The sequence below is a fragment of the Cystoisospora suis genome, assembly GCF_002600585.1.
Source record: "Cystoisospora suis strain Wien I chromosome Unknown contig_507, whole genome shotgun sequence".
Classification (NCBI taxonomy): domain Eukaryota; phylum Apicomplexa; class Conoidasida; order Eucoccidiorida; family Sarcocystidae; genus Cystoisospora; species Cystoisospora suis.
The window spans coordinates 45,471-61,796 of record NW_027153308.1 but is presented as its reverse complement, the minus strand read 5'-3'; the positions used below and the strand labels follow the sequence as shown (position 1 = coordinate 61,796).

Below are 16,326 nucleotides of genomic sequence, written 5' to 3'. Positions count from 1 at the left end.
GGCTGCGTCTAGGAGCAGCACCGGTAACGCAAGAGATTAACGTGTGTGCAGTGGTGCCGCGACGGTAAGCGCCATAGCAGCCGGTGCAGGGCCGGGAAGACGCTGAGAGGCAGGCGAGAGTGTACAGCGGCTGCAGAACTGACGAGGGAGAATTAGTGATTCTCCAAGCCGAGCGATACTGTTTTTGTTGGCACAGTGAAAGCAGTTAGCAACACTCACAGGCGTGGTAAGCTGCACGCTAGTGGAAGCCAGTGATTTTCAGTGTCGTGTGCGAGCTCCGAATATCCCAACAATACAGAGCGCCGATCCTGTGCCCGTGTTTGCCCTCTTTTCTAAGCGATAATGTATTTGTAGTCTGGCCCGGCAGGGAGCAAGCCGCAGTCGCAGTTCGAGGCAGTGGCGAGCCATACTACCCGGTTCCACCCGTTGTTGTACAGAGGGCAGCACAAGGGGGTTATTCTTTTGCTTCCTGCGTGTTCCGTAAGATACGCCGGTCATGGCTGAGGCTACGACATTGTGCGTAACACGGAATTACGGTGGAAGTCCGTGCTTGAAGACGTGTGCAAGATAGGTATTAATCAATCGGTTCAACTTACAGACCACGCATGCAGTCGGGCTGCCCGCAGGTGAAACGGGATTTTGTGGCTTTCCTGCTACAGGCGACTTTCGAGTCACTACTGCTTTCCCCAAAACAGTGCGTCTTCGTACCATGTGTCTCCGAGTACGTGGGGAGGAGTTCCTGAATGGAGGGAAAAAGAAATCCGGCCTTGTCGGCAGTGGCATGAGAGCGTCCTGCTGCATGTGTGTTCTGAGCACATGCCATCTCTTCTTCGGTGCTGTCTTGTCAGGCCCCCGAAAGAATCAGTATCGATGAATGAATTTCGTCTCTCTTCTTTGTATGAGGCGTTACATACCTGCGGAGGCCTTCTGCAGTAGAGTAAGCTCGGTCCGCTTTTTCATATTTTCGTATCGCATCTTTTTCCCTGGTTAGTTCATGTGCCTTTTCTCTCCGTGGTCTCTGTTCTCCGGCCTCCGTCTCCTTTTCCTCAAGCCTGAAACCTCCCACGAGGTGCCGCTTTTCTTTAGCTTCATGAACGCCCCTGTTTCTGTCTTGCGACCAACTGGGACTGTTATAATCGTTGTCGGGCTCTGCTAACACAGGGGACGAGAGCTCGGTGTTAGTTTTTTTCTCTCCTTCCCTTCCTGTGTAACACTATCTCGCTTTTGCTTGAATGCTTTGCATTCGCGCGTGTATTCTTTCCGCGCCTCGTCCTCTCTGTTGGTTTGGTACTCATCGCAGTCTAGCCTCGGTGAATGCTCGGTTCTTTCCTCGTCTCGTCTTCCAGTGGCATTCCGAATCCTGGTGGCGCAGGTAGAGAAGGAACATCTCGAGCGTCGCATCGTTCTGTCACGCGGTGACGGAGGTGCTTTTCCGTGTGAGAGGAGAGTCCACGATAGATCCGGAAACGAATCGGATCTGTACACGTGCCGACTGCCGCACTTTTCCGATCCCCGTTCAGAATACCGCTGTTGATTTGCGTGGTCAAGCGTGACCTTCTGGTGGCCGCAGGGCCGTCTTCGTTGTGCTGCGTCGCTCCCGCCTGCTTCTTCATCAATCTTCCGTGATGAAGGGCTCGGCTGCATTGTCTTTGGGTGATGGCCTCCAAGTCCGTCTGCACGTTAAGGCCAAGGCCTTTCAGCTTTTCGTCCCATGATGCTGACGTCGGCACTGCACCTACTCCGGACGCTTCACGACAGATGCAACCGGTCCCTGGAGTCCGAAAAGCTGCCCTGTGGCTGCTCTTCTCGTTCTTTTCCCGACAACAAGTCGTAGCACTTTTTCTTTGACCCGGTAGTCTCCCTCGTGTGACCTGTCCTTTCTCTCCTCTTTCAGCCATCATGTCCTCTTCCGGTTTGCGAGAACCCTCGGGCTCGCCTGGGCCTACGGCCGGGAGACTGCCCTCCTCGGCCACTTCGAAGGCGCCGGGTGTGTCTGCGGGTGTATGGACCGCAGTAGGAGAAGAGGACGATATAGCTAATGATCCTCAACAGCCTCGTCTACTGGAAACTCTAGAGGATGTCCCAATAAGTCACCTGGAGAAAGCCAGATCCATTGTAGACCAACTCAAAGGAAGGGGGGACGCCGCAGATGGCGGAAAAAGGGGTGCAGCACTAGACGCTAATAACGCGTACTTGCTCTGTTTTCAGCTGTTGAAGCTAGCAGGACTCGAAGCCGAGATCCCGAGACTTGTTGTATTTGGGCAACAGAGTATGGGGAAGACCACACTTCTAGGTCAGCAGAAATGTTGAGGTTTTTCTTCGCTGTTCTTTAAATTCGTGCAAGTTAGCGTGGATATCTATGAGCGCCTGATTCCCAGTATGTACGTGCAGCTCTTTTTGCTCCGCATACGTGGAGCAGCAACCAGTCGGTTTTTCGATACCGTGGAAGTATGGCTCGCTTTCTGCATATATTCGTAGAGAGCGAGAGAGACACACATTGCTTATGTGTACTCAACGGTGAAGTGGACAAGTTCTTCGTGAGGGGCTGCAGCGCTTGTATGAAGCTTATAGAAGGCCGTGTAGCTCCCCGCTTTATACTTCCACATAGCATCATTGTACTGCTTATAGCTGTCGTGTAAGCTGGTTATTTTTAGGCCCATTTGTACCACAGAGAGATCTGCATGCACTTTGGAGAGAGGGTGGATCGTCTTCGCATGCGGCTTCCCGGTATTGCCGTCTGTGTTTTCTACTTTCCCTCTGTTTTTGCCCTTTCTAGTAAGAGGCCCAGAGGGTTCACAGTCTGCGATTTGCTGTGCTTACCGGACCTCTCTAAGCTCACGAAAAGACATGACTCTAGGTTCGTTTTCAAGCTACCCCGTGTACGGGTGACGTGTTTTTAGTATGCACTGGTGTATGTACCGGATCAAGAGGGGAATGGCGGTTGTTGCACGGTTTATTTCCTTGATGTACGTCAGATTGTCCTCTTTGATTCTTCTAGTTCACGTACATGCGTAGGACTCATTAAAGGAGCTCGGTTTCTGTCTGAGCGTGTCCGTGTGTATAACCGTTCGTGTCTTTGTTTCCTCTCAGATTATATTATGGGGGGCCCTATTGGTTACAGCAGCACAGATACTGGTACTCGACAACCTGTGGTGATCGTTCTACGGCCAACGGACTCAGATACAGTTCAGTGTTGGCTAGCAGGGGAAGAGGTGAGCGTACAGGAGCTTCAGGCACGGATGAAGAATATCATGTCTTCTCAAGGAGAACAGATCTCTTCCCGTGAGCTGGAAGTCGAACTAGCTGTACCGCGTGGAGTTCACGCTGTCTTCGTTGATTTGCCCGGAATCAAAGACGACAGTAAAGCTGGAGCTTTACAAACAAGGTCGGTGGTACGGACGTACGTCCAAAACAACCCCAACGACTTGTACATTCTCGTCAAAAAAGCTTCGGATGATCCCGCCAACTGGCCTTGGAGTTTAAGAGAGTTCATTCTCTCGGCTCCCCCTACGGGTAAGCGATCTCTATACAATTCTTGAACCGTCTTTCTTCTCTTGGATCTTCTTCGGGCCTTTCTACCGGAGCTAGGGAGAGGCGTGGGTGTAAGCTGCTTATACCTGAGTCATGCATGCGGTACACGGGAATGTCATCATATCTGGACAACGCACCCCAGGACGGTCGCTTCCACTGAGCTGCGTCGTAAAAGTTTGCGATGGGGTCGTATGTTTCTGTCGTATAGAGTGCCAGAAATGGAGATTTATCGTTCTGAACCTACCAAGGCTATATGAGGAGCCCAGGGAATCTCTCCTTTTCCTCCTTGTGGAATAGGTATCTTTAAAATGTGTCCTGACTGACTTATGCAAGTCTTCCCTTCGCTGTCGGAGACATCTTGAGTGTATCGTCGGTATTTCTTTCCTAGTCCCCCCCTCAGGGCATCCGTCGTTCCCTTTGTTGAACCACATACTTCGATCACGCGCGATTCTTAAGGACACTCTCGTGTCGGAGCGAAAACGTCTGAGGGTGCTACGTTGTTCTCGTCGTGTCAGAGGTTCGGTTATGTTCTCAAGACCGTCCTTCGTAGTTTTCATTGCGGTGACTGCCTCTTGTAGAGTATAATGTGATGCAAGACTCTTCTTTATTCAAATAATACCCGGTGTCGTTCTGCAGGGCTGACGGGTAGCCTCTCTCCGGGCTTTTCGCTTGTGCTATTTCTCGATAAAGTCGCAGTTGTCTGCGGCTGTTGTCTTGAGTGACTCCGTAACTGATGGCTTTACCTAACGGCCGTACGAGCTCGTGTCGTCTTCTTTCTTTCAAGCAACGTAGGACGCCTATAGAAACTAGGCTGCTAGTTCCTGTTGTCCGCTGCGGTTATATTGTGTCAGGTCTAGGTCTCACTCCTCGTCAAACTGTGGTGGTAGGGACCCGAGCGAGGGAATTCTTGACCAACGAACGAAGCGACATCCGCACTCAGGCACAGCTACTTGAGCGAGTCTTCAAGCGAGCCGTGAAGGTAAGAAGTCTTGACAGCGCTCTACTTGCCCTATTCCTGCTGCAGGGCAATAGTCCGTCATACACATTCGTCACGCATTTTCTTCGGGGGAAGCTACCTATCTATATCCTGGCTATATCTGTATACGTACACGTGTATGTGTACGGAGTGTCGGGGTAGACTGTGCAGTGTAACACATACCAACGTCGTTTCGATAGTCCGATGCCTGCGTATGTACTAGCGTCTGTTCACCTGACTGCTGATTATGTGTCTGTATGTGAGCTGCATGGGCACCGACGCGGTTCAAGCGGATACGCGTCCGCGTCTTGGACCCTTCGCTCCCGTACCATGCCTGGTCTCGCCAACAACGTCGTTTCTAGTGCTGATGTCGCTTAAACGGGTGAAGCGTCTCTGCACCCTTCCCGAGTGTGTATGTGGAATTGACGTACCTGTCCAGGACTCGACAGGCGCGCCGTTACCTCTATTCCTTCTCGAGCTCTTCTCTCTTTCAATTGAAGAGAAAGACCAGAACGATTTTGCAGCCAAAAGGGCTGCCATGAATCGACAAATGGAGGACGGCGGTAGGACCGTCCGAGAGCTGTTGAACTCTTTCGAAGCGGGCGCAAACTCGCAGCAAACCAAAACACTTATGGAGTTTTTTAGTCCTGTCCGGTTCAAGAAGGAACTCAATTCGAAGTTTCAAGTAAGAGGGCAAAGAAATGTCTAACAGAGCTTCACCCTCAACCGCACAGTACATCTGCTGTGTACTGGTTCCAGGCGGCTCCCGTGGGCGCCCCTCCCTACTTTCCTCGGCGGCCGCGTCAGCTAGCTACATATATCCAGGCAGATATATCTTCAAGAGCAGCGAGGTGCGATGATACCATACTTCGACGCGTCGCTGGAATGAAAGCCTCCTCGTCGTCCTGCACCAGCACACTTACTTTAGTCTCCCTTCATCGCCGGGGGGATGTGCTCTTTCTGCTCAGGGTCTGCTTAGCGACCAGCTAGGCCTTCTAGAGCGGCGCTTAGTCAGAAAGCGTCGCGAGATGCAGAAAATAATTGCAGATTTGGAAGACCAGTTGTCTGGTCATACACCGCAGTCGTGCAGGTAAGACCGAAACTGCTCCCTCATCCAGGAGTCAGACACCGGAGGTAAACGCTCTCCGTGCATCTCTTCACGGAAAAAAGACAGTGATGGCGCTTTCATTCATTCGGTATTCCACAGATCCGTGGCGGAACGAGTGTAAGGGGAGATGCATGTGTTTCCCCAGGAACACACAACTTGCGTTCTGCCGAAATTCAGGTTGTGCTTTTGCATTGGTCATGCCTGTTACATGAAGGCGATAAGGCCGTCACTACATTCTAGGGTAAGGGTTTCTTTCAGAGGACAGCATGGACTTCGCATGCATGTGGTCTGTGATTCTAGCGTTGGATGTGTCGTCTTCCATCGCCTGCTTTCTTCCCGTTCTTTGGTTACTTGCTACCGCCAGGGTATACTTGTGTATACCAATGAGGGCCGTCAAACCAATAAGCACCAAGCGTACTTTCTCTCTGAGTACGCGTCATGTGTTTCTACGTCCTACTAACCAAGCAACGCGAAGTTCTAACGCAAAACTAGATTCTCGTTCTTTAGCGTATACTCGTCGCCTGTGTCATGATCATACGTGTGGGATTTTGCCTTCCCTGGTAGCTTCCAAGAGACGAAGGTCGCATATTACGTTTTCTGAACGTAGAGGAAACGGTGTATTGTGAAGCTGAAGTATATGTATGTATACGTAGATAGATGCATGCAGGGGAACAGACTTGCGAGCATGGTTGTCCCAGGTTTCTTTTGTGGTAGAGCCGGATTTGTCAATCAGCGGACGGTGTTCGGGGGGCGGTCATGTTGAACTTGTTCTGCTACACCAACTTGTTCAGGGAATTCATTAAGCTCTACTTGCGGGAACTCGTGCAAACGGTTACGGAACTCGTGACAGGGAACTACACAATTATCCGCTTGCCAAATAGCGGCGATGACTTTCTTCAGGCCTACGGAGGGAATCTACGCGACAACTTGGAAGGAGGCCATCGACTTGCATGCGAGCTTTTCCCTGAACATTATGCGACCGACTTCCTCGATAAGATATCGGTAACAGCATACAAGGACGGCTATGCGACTCACGACGTGTTACCTACCGCGCACATATTGGTCACCGTATCTGTGTATGTGTATTTATTGCAGCTCATGAACTCTCTCTAGAAACCACATCTAACTGTAATGTTGTCTTGTCTCAGTCGCCCTCTCTTCTCCGGAAGAACCGATATTCCCGTGTACTTCTCTGCTTACTGCCTTCCCCCCTTGGTATTCACAGTCTATGCGGTCTCCTCTGCGAATGCCTTTGGATCCTCGAGCAGAAGCATTGCACTTTTCTCCGCTGGTGTTTCGAGCCTTTCGTTTTTTTCGCCGGAATATCAGCATTGCGGACTGCCGGGTGCCCCCTGTGTCTCTGCTCTGTCACGATCACTGTAAGTTCGCTCGTCGACGTCTTTTCATCCCTGCCGTGCAAGACAGCTACATCAGCTAATCTGACGGCAACAAGTAGACTGAATGTCCGTGTGTCTGTCTTTCCCAACAGAAAGATGCGGAGAACCATTTCCGGAGGAGTGATCTAGAGGTACTGGCTGCAATGCTTTTCAGGTTGAAAGTTTTCAGTACCCTGCCTGTCCTGCCCAGTTTGAAGAAGCATGAAGAGTGTGTCTTCGTTTCTTTGTTTTCTATAAAGACGGCTGCGTGTAGCAGGATGGACTACATTGGCAGAGCTTATTCGCTGTTCTCATAACCGTGTGGCTTCCATTTTCTTTTTCATACAGTAGGTCTTAGACGTACTGATTGACATTTTTACTGTCAGTTACCATCTGTCTCCCTCATTCGTAAGCTCTGTCTCCTTGCTACTTGCAAGAGCTGATTCATGCGTCTCAACGAGACACACTGGTGTATCAAGCAGTTGTACAAAGCCGTCAAAAATCTTCACAGTACCCATACCGACACCTTCGCTCATTTTTCTTCCTTCGCCGTGGCTAACGACGAGTTCTGTTTTCTGCTTCTGTTGCTTTCTCTTCTTCACAGGAAAGCCTAGCGCCCCTCACAGGCCCAGATGGTCGTGTTGTTATGCAGCCGGGCCAGATCGTTCGGTACATTCTTTCGAAGGATGAGACAAATATGTTTGGTCTTGTCCAAAGTGTACCAGATGGCATCGCTGCAGGAGCAGCGAGTGCTGAGCAGACAGCAGCAGGCGGGGCGGGAGATGCTGGGGCGAGCAATAGCGGCGCCGGGGGTGACGGCGAAGGTGGAGAGCCTTCCAAACTTTCGGGGGCGCCGTCTAAGGAAGCGACAGTCACATTCTACTTTCGCACAGGGCAGTCTCACGTGAGTGAACGGAGAACGACACTACTCAGACGAACTCTCACTAAGCCTTTTTCTCTCGGAATGGACCAGACAGAAGAAACTTTCCGAAAGGTTCCTGTCGTACGGGAGGCAGTGTATATTCGGATGTTTCTAGAAACATGAAGTGGTACATGAGTGAATCCAGAACACGCGTTGGGGGAGATGCGTACGCAGATTGCTGAATGTGTCGTGTAAGATAGACATGTAGCTACACTGGGAAGGGGGGTGGGAGAGGGGACAGAAGGCGACGCTGTTGTGTGAAGATGAGCTGTGTAGGAACTTGTGTGCAGAGTGGCATGTATTTGGAAAAACGGAGTCGCTTCGTTTTTAATGACCTAACACTCAGCTCCTGTGGGCGATCTCTTGTGTGTATTCTATTGGTACTTAGTGTACGCTTCTCGTGTACCGTTGAGTTACGGACGATCTGTTCCTTGGTGCATTGAGAGTCCCGTTGTGAACCTGTAGGTCAGCATGAAGCTGACCTACAGGGGCGGGCAAGTGTTCACGGAACAGCTTTCTCCCTGCTGACTACCGTTTCGGAATACAGCTGTCGCAACGTGCTGCTTGAAGTCAGTTGACCAGGAGATTCACTGTCGTTGTCTATCTATCTTCACTGTGTCTATCAATCTTCGATCTATCTACCTGTTTGTTTGTCGTTATTTACTTATAAAAAATTCTTTATCTGACGGTACGTCAACGAGGGAAGCCTCTTCCACACAGAGCGACACCTTGATGCGGGGCTTCGTCGTTTTCCGATGTTTTCGAGCTCATTGTTTTCTGGGACTAATGCCTGGACTCGAGGTAATGAAAAATTGTCAAGAGGTAGATCGACCTCCATCTGCGTTGGTTAAGCTTTGGGAAAGATGTCGCGTGTGGGTGACGATGTTTTACAGGGGGAACAGTCTCAGTTCAAGACTGTGGATCGTCAGCGCCTTGCAGTTCTTCTTCCGCTGCAGACGGTAGGGCTCCGCTCAAGCTGTCGACGGGGAGTAAAGATTTCTCGGGATGGTTCGAGATACCTCAGTGACTCAGTCACGCACAGACGAGATATGGTGCTTCGCTGTATACTTTCTTCCGGCACGTCTGTTGTCTCGAACGTTCTATTTGGCTCAAATTGTGCAAAAAAGATCCTTCTTTTTTTCACGTACACACGTTCCTTGGGTAGCCTCATTCTCATGATGTAGGAACTAACATACAATTAACTGTCCGTACAATAAACGCATACGACTATGACTGAATGAACATCTCTGCGGATGTGTAAACGTCAGCTTACCGTCGTGTGCGGTTGGATTGCCACACAAGACTGACATCTGCAGATAGCGGAAAGGCAAACATGTTCCGGGCAGGATATGAAGGGTCATTTCGTCCTGTTCAGTCTGTTCTTTTTTTCCTCTTTCTCTGAGACAGAAAGTTGCCATCTCGCGCGGGTATAGTTCAAGAGTCTCGATCGGTAGAAACCGTGACAAGAAGACACAGGGAGGACATCTCAGAGCGAGTAGCTTCTTCATGAAGGCGTTTTGTTTGCTGCTCCTCTCTCTACAGCATGTTCATCCCTCTAATCCTCCCCCCGCGGGATTTCGTTGTTGGCATCGGTACTATCGTCCTGATGGCTGGGTCGGTCTTCAGCCTGTCGAGCTGATTAGCCTGAAGCTTTCACCTTCGCTCAGTCACTCTGGAACAGGGGGGGAAGGTAAAGACGGCGGCTTGTTCGATGAGGCAAACGCAGATGTTGTCTCCGCTGAGGAGAAGAGTGAAGCAGTCGTTAAGGTTTTGCTTGGCCCCGACTTGAGGTCATCTATCAATCCCCAGAGCCCGGAGGTAGTCGTTTCATTGGACGAATTGTTTTTAGATGCCGTTGTAGGGGAGGTGGAGCGACATGCACAGAATGGTAAGGACATTCATTGTGTACATTGTGGACGAGACGGTACAGGAGACAGTTAAAGCAGCGGCTTGTGAAGGAATCATACTAGTGAAACACGTCTTTTCTGTGTTGGATAGAGGGAGTTTTGGTTCGCCCGTAGCAATCTAGAGAAAGCTTTGTTTCATGTCCTCGTACGCGCTCCTGATAGTCGTAGCTCCGTCGTGACTTCACCTTGTTTCCTGGTTTTCCTTTACCTTCCTAGCCCCTATCTGACTCCTGTTGCTTGTCGCAAGTAGCACTGTTGTTAACTATGCTCAAAAACTTCGTGAGGTACGGTTTATGCGTGGGCGCTGCGTGATTGGCCCGCGTCTCAGGTACATTTCCCAGTCCACCTATGCCGTTGTCGCGTGGGGTGTACCACAGTGGTATGTTGAGTATGTTGTCTTCGTTTGTCTTGTTGAGTGGGGTGCACAGTACCTACCAAAGCGCATACCTGAAAGAGCATCCAAAGGTTTGGTAGCGGGGCTTTGGGTTTGATCGGTCGCGCTTCCCGTGAATACGCACTCGAAGGTCTTTCGTGCCACTTACACGGTCTTAGGTTTGTCTGGACACGAAGGAAATGCATTCGAGATAGACGGGGCGGGCAGTCTCTATGTGCCCATGAATAAACTGTTTTTCACACAGCAAATGTTTTCGGCCGAGTCTGAGTATATGGTGACCTGTGCGATGCAATCGTATCGGCAGGGCATGAGCACAGGCTCTGTATAAAAGAGACTCGTCTTTGTTTTCTTCACGTTTTCGTTGCAGCTGCACGTCGGGCAAACTTAACACCCCTTCAGCGCATCTCTGGAGAGTTCGCTGAGACACGCCTTTTGAACCAGCTGTCTCTGACGCACCTAGGACGATGGCTGAAGTTCCACATTTCTCATATTGAGCCAGACAGGAAGTTTAGCGACCATGTTCTTCTTCAGATGATGCGAAGTGTCCGTCACGTCATTGATAAGGCAGACTGGGAACCCCTTGTAGCAGACCTTCTTCAAGCTAACGTGAAGGCTGGGCTTCTTCAGCTCTCACGTTTGGCTGCATGCGCGGCAGCCTCAGCGCTGCGAAGAATCCTGAAAGCCGCGAACGCCGAAGTCAACCGACAGGTTTCAAGCGGAGATCTTCGGAGCGGACTGGCATTCCTTGTCGCCAGTCATAGATTCATGGAGGAAGTGGAAGAAAGTCTAGAAGAGTACTGCAGGTATGCCGGAGGCAGACGGGGGGGGGGGGCGGNNCGGGGGGGGGGTGCGGGATTAAAAGCCGGAGACGTCTCGTAGAGGGGGGGAAGCATGGAAGCCTTAGCACCATCCCGTCGACCCTTAACTACTACAAGCTTCTGAGCTATGGTCCGTCTTTGCTGTATGTAGGCTGGAGATGGTTTTGTCACCGGTCGAGCAGAGTGTAGTATTTCACGGTCGAACTAGTCAGCTGTATTACTGTCTTCTGAAGTCTCTTAGGCTTGTTTTATTCAAAAGGGGGTAGGCTAGATGTGCCTTTACAATGACGTGGATGAAACCGTCGCAGCTTGTGGTCGTACATGATCGATGCATGAGGTTAGGTTGCGGTGTACTCTTTGCTGTCTTCTGTGTTGTTGGCGCGCTGTCATGTTGCACCTCACCACTGTCTTTTGACTGAAGTCATGCAATTGCTGACTGTCGTGCAGTTGCGTGGGGTGTGTACAGTAGTGTCGCGTCGCAAGGATGGTGACACGGAGATACTTGGGGTGATACCTAAGCGCGATGTTCTTCGAGGTGCGGAGGGAATCAGTCTTCGTGGCGTTGTCGTCCGTGTACTGGGGTTTGGTTTTGACGTGTCTAAAGGCGAGCCCTTATATTCGTCTGAAGCGGGAGGAGATGAATAGACACCAACGTTGTTTTGCAAGACATCCACTTCTTCCTTTGTGTCCCTGTTTCTGAATCCTAGGAAAAAGGCACTAGAGTGTGCTCAAGCGATGAGGGAGTTGATTTTCGAGCAGACGCATGCAATTCACTTTGAAATGATTGAAGACTTTTTCGATGGATGCAAGCGTTTCGAAAGCGACTTTCTTGGAGGTGTGTAATACATTTCCCGATGCGACTCCGACACATTTGCTGAATGTCGTGGTATGCTTTTTCAGGTGACGGTCAACCTGGCTAGATATCCTACAGTGGGTGGGGCAGTGATGTAGCCAAGTACCCCGGCTGTGAGGTACGGACCACTGTCTTCCTGCACCAAGCAGACAGAGCACGAACGTGGTGTTACTCTGTCCTTGGATTGCAAATCGAATTAGAAGTTTATTATGAGTTCGTACTGATTTCCATGGAGTTTTGTTTTTCTGTTTGACCGGAGGCGGGGATTCGTTTAGATCTACAAGCTCACTCTTCAGTCGTATCTTACGTGGGTGTGTGGTTGAAATGTGTTGTCCGACTGCGCAGGGTCGATGATGGTGGAGGTGACTCAACATGTGAAGGACTCTCTGGCAATGCGCAAGCAGCGCTTGGGGATTGCGGATATCTATGCGAGAAACGACAGAGGCGGCGCAGGGGCTCCCAATAGTATGATTCATGAGGAAGTAAGACGGAGTGACTAGGGGAAGTCCAAGAGGATGAAGAGTCTCGCAGCCTTTACTGCTGCGTGAGTTAACGGTCTCTGCTAGAGCGCGTCTTCGCTCCGCGGGGTGGTCATAGTACTTACGCGCGGGTATTCGTCTAAACAAATCTCATCAATCTACGCTGTTGATGGCTTGAACTCCATGGTACTGTCGGAGCTAACACTGCAGAAAAGCATTTTTTCCCTTGCGAGGTGCATCCGTTCTATACGTGTTTTTAAATACGCGTAGACATCTTCGGATGCCTCCCGATCAGCAGCACGATGTAGTGCCGCTACACTGACGAGAGGACACTCGGGTCATTGGCCGGGCAAAGAGGGATACTAGCCAGAACTCTTGAAGGTGTGAGTAATACAGATCAGTTACAGTAGGGGGTTGGGACTGGTTGTAACCTCGTCGTGGGTCTGACAGAAGAGAAAGAGGTTGCCAGCTGTAACTAGGAGAGAGAAAGAGAAAGAACACAGAAAGGACAGGGCGAACAAGAAGGAAGTTGTCGTGATAACAAGAGTGAGAGTACGAAGAATGGAGTAGCTGAACATTCTCTTCCGGGGAGGGGCGAGGAAGGGTCCGCGCGCGGGAGACCGCAGAAGTCGGTGGCGTGGGGTGCGTCTCTCAAAATGCCTTCAACAGGAAGCTAGACATACGCGGTCCTTGGCCACCGCGGGTTCGGACGTATCTGTTCCACAGGAGTACAAACTGATGAGTTATTCTTTATAGCTAGCAGAGACTTTCTCTGCAGCATCCTGGTGGAAGGAGCTCCACATTCCAACGGCACAACAACACGCCTGTATAGAACAAGCTGGGTTCCTGGTGATCGCAAGCCAGGATGTTGTGAATTCGGGCGCTCCAGCGCATCGGAGAGGAGTTGTTCGCATTCGCGGCTTCTCTGCGCGGAGACAAACTTCAGCATTTCCCACATAGTTTCGCGTGTGATGTAATGAACTCTGCAGGTCCGGATCCAGTTTTGGGTAGTGAGAATGCTGCTTTTAGCCCCTATGACAACGAAGCTGTACATGCACTTCGTCAAAGACATCAAGGATAAAAGCATGGTAAGCCGTTCAGGGTGCTCAGGTATGTAGAATAGGCGTCGCGGCACAACATTGTGCTTCTGTCGTTGGTGAAGCTTGTCAGGAAGCGTGCAAACCGTTTATCTTTATATTGAGATGTATCTGTGAGTAAGTGTGCAGATACTCAATGCCTCGCAAAAGAAAGTATGCGATTCAGCAGTAGCAGTAGTACCCGTCAGGCAAGGGAAGCATTCAAAGGAAAAGCAGCTCTTCGTGTGCACACGAGTCGTTACGATGCCCGGCCAGTCGCTTATGTACCTTCTCCTGTGTCGTCTGCTGCCCGCGTAGTGTGTTGCTCCTGTTCTATTACACGTCTCCGCCGCGAGCAGGCGATGAAAAGCCGGGGACTCGACACGGTAGCCTCCCTGATCATCACTCTGCGGAGTTTCGGTTACTCAGAATTCGGGAGCATACGTGCCTGTTGTGCGGCGTGCAACGGGTGGAGCTAAAAAATAAAAAGATTCTTCGTGAAGTTCTCTCTGTACGCCTTGAACGAGTAAGCCTGGCTGCATGAAAAAGTGTATTTGTGTGTTTGGTGTGGTGCCTGTGTTGTAACAGCATCTGGCTGCGGAAGATAAGTACATGATCACTTGCGAGAGTGATCTAGAGCGAACTCTCCAGGAACAATTGCTTTGCGAACGTGCTTCTGTTGGTAAGGATTTGTCCCTTCTGCTGTGAGCCGCAGCAGGGCCTGGACTGGAGTTGTACTACTCGAAACGCGTGCCGCCGTTTTGTTAGACCTTTCGTCGCTGCTGCGTTCTTTTTATTTTTGATTCCCTGCCTTCCTCCTTTTCACGGGAGAACCACAAGTCTTGCATACCGATGAAACAGTGCAAATGTTGTTAGCGCGGTTCCCGCATGCTTCAACATCTTTGTTCTAACCGTAGAGGATTGCTCTACGACCACTATCTCTGTGAACCCGTCTATCTGTCCTTTCTCATAACTCTTCTACCCTGTGCGTCCGCTTCACGGGTAGCGATCGAGGGAATGCCCACCGACGAGCCGAAAGAGGGTTTTATCTTGTACACAAGTCAGGGACGTAGAGATGCTCGGGACCCTTAGTTGCGGTACCACTCCCCTCGTGCAAGTCACGGGAGGCTCTCCTCACCCACAGTTCGTGGTTCCTTCAAAAAGCTTTTTCCGAGGTCGTCGCTTTCCTTTCCTGGTCCGCGTGGAACGGTGTGGCGGAGTTCAGGGTTAGTAGAATGTGGGCGTCTGTCGGGTGCGGTCACCTATCATATCTGTGCTTTATCATGGTAAACTGAGGTATACGTGCGTATGCACGTGTCTTTGTTGTGTATTTCTTGCTTCTACCAGGCCGAGCCCTTCCCCGCTCAGACGAAGAGCTACTGGAGCATTTCAATATCATGTTGAGGAGGGATGAGCTCGTCAGCCAACTTCATGCCGTAGGTTTCGGTTTCGTCACCCCGGTCTGCAGCGCTGTCGCATGGGAAGCGGGAGCTTATAGTCTCGAACCGCAGTCGGCTGTGGTAGATGAGAGCCCAGCTGTTGAGTCGGCTTGTGGCGTCTCGGGCCGCAGGAGTTTATTTGGAATGCAGTGTAATCTAGTCGACGCTTGACTCCCGACCGGACCAGGCCTGCCCAGCGCACAGGAGAACCGCGTGCAGGCAGTCGGAGAACCTGCTCAATGTGGTGCTCGTCTCTCTCTTTGGCGTGTTTCAGAGGGGCTCGTTAGGTGCCCCTGGTTCGGAAAATGAAGTTGAAATCTGGAGTGATCAGTGCGTGGTGTGAAAGAATTGAGTTAGCTCCGTTCCAGCTGTCAATCCGCCCTTTCCGTCTCTCGCTCTCCCCGGCGATTCTGAGGCGGCTGAAGAAAACATTGTGTCAGGTTTTTTCCAGTCGTTTGTCGCACTGTCCGTTGTCTGTGCCAACAGGCTCGGCGAACGGAGGAATACACGAAGCTTGCCTTGGAAGGAGTGGCAAAGCTGCTTCAGCTGTTGCAAAAGGGTGGGGGAGTAGATTTTTTGACGCGATTGGACTCTCCAACAGACAGTACAGCCAATGAGGCGATGCCGGTCGGCGACCAAACAATCGTTGGAAACAAGGCACAATAAGAAGCCTGGCACTGGCGTGGCTGAACGGTATCGCGCACTTGTTTTCATGTCGGCAGAAGGACGTATCAATGTATATACTCGTCCCACGTTTTAAAAAGACTCTCCTCACGTTGCGCCCCCTCGTCCGTTTCAGACGCGGAACTCAGCCCATCTTGTCAATCAGGTGGAAGGCGGGAAGGGAACTCTCGAGCGTTTTATGCTGTCGATGCATTTTGGCGTGGCCCCCAGCACTGCGAGGCCGTCACCGCTCTTCGGTGGTGATGAGACAGCCTGCCTGGTGGACATTGCTCTGAAGGTAACGGGACCTTCGGCTGGAAGGAAGATTTTTCCTTGTGTAGTTTCAGTCTAGACAGCTTCAACTCCGTATGGGTCCTGGTGACGACCATTTTCCCTACTCATGTTTATTCGGTTTATTGGGGGGGCGGCCCTGAGCATGAGATGAGATTCGTCTGGTTGCGGCTGTCCGGCTGACGGTCTTCGATTTGCCTAGCAACGGAAGTGGTAAGAAGAGGACCAGCTTTCGAGTACCACTAGTAGTGTGCCGCGTAGCAAGGGATACGCGAAGTGCAACGGCTTTCAAAAAACTGGCTCTGTCACCGGTGCCTGACGCAGCTCCGCTGTAGGAAGTCAGATTTGAGAGTGTTTTTCTACAAGATACTGGCGGTAGTTCGCAGCCCCCGAGTGAGTGTTGCGTAGTAGTACATCCGTACGCATACAGCAGTTGTCTTCCTTGAGTTCTGATACATACTACTGGAAGGATGGGTTCCTCCGGAGGTCTTCG

The 16,326-nt window shown here is 51.0% G+C and overlaps 1 protein-coding gene across 1 annotated transcript; it reads left to right on the top strand.

Annotated features, from left to right (window-relative positions):
- The first annotated feature begins 556 nt into the window (after positions 1–556).
- On the top strand, positions 557–16,115 carry CSUI_001296 (arginyl-trna synthetase). Its single transcript, XM_068061502.1, has 16 exons — positions 557–2,293; positions 3,091–3,513; positions 4,383–4,510; positions 4,947–5,192; positions 5,476–5,597; positions 6,407–6,617; positions 7,596–7,895; positions 8,807–8,872; positions 9,456–9,801; positions 10,582–11,017; positions 11,740–11,867; positions 12,231–12,367; positions 13,354–13,452; positions 14,029–14,122; positions 14,788–14,876; positions 15,366–16,115. Exons 1-16 carry the CDS (start codon positions 1,900–1,902, stop codon positions 15,543–15,545), a joined length of 3,399 nt encoding a protein of 1,132 aa, XP_067926525.1. The 5' UTR covers positions 557–1,899; the 3' UTR covers positions 15,546–16,115.
- The last annotated feature ends 211 nt before the right edge of the window (positions 16,116–16,326 follow it).

What these genes read in the sequence shown, in the direction of transcription:
- CSUI_001296 (XM_068061502.1), top strand. Translation starts at nt 1,900, where the DNA reads ATGTCCTCTTCCGGTTTGCGAGAACCCTCGGGCTCGCCTGGGCCTACG. An exon ending in TCTCTCGGCTCCCCCTACGG is followed by an intron (nt 3,514 to 4,382) that starts GTAAGCGATCTC and finishes ATATTGTGTCAG; the next exon opens with GTCTAGGTCTCACTCCTCGT. An exon ending in GGAGCGACATGCACAGAATG is followed by an intron (nt 9,802 to 10,581) that starts GTAAGGACATTC and finishes TTTTCGTTGCAG; the next exon opens with CTGCACGTCGGGCAAACTTA.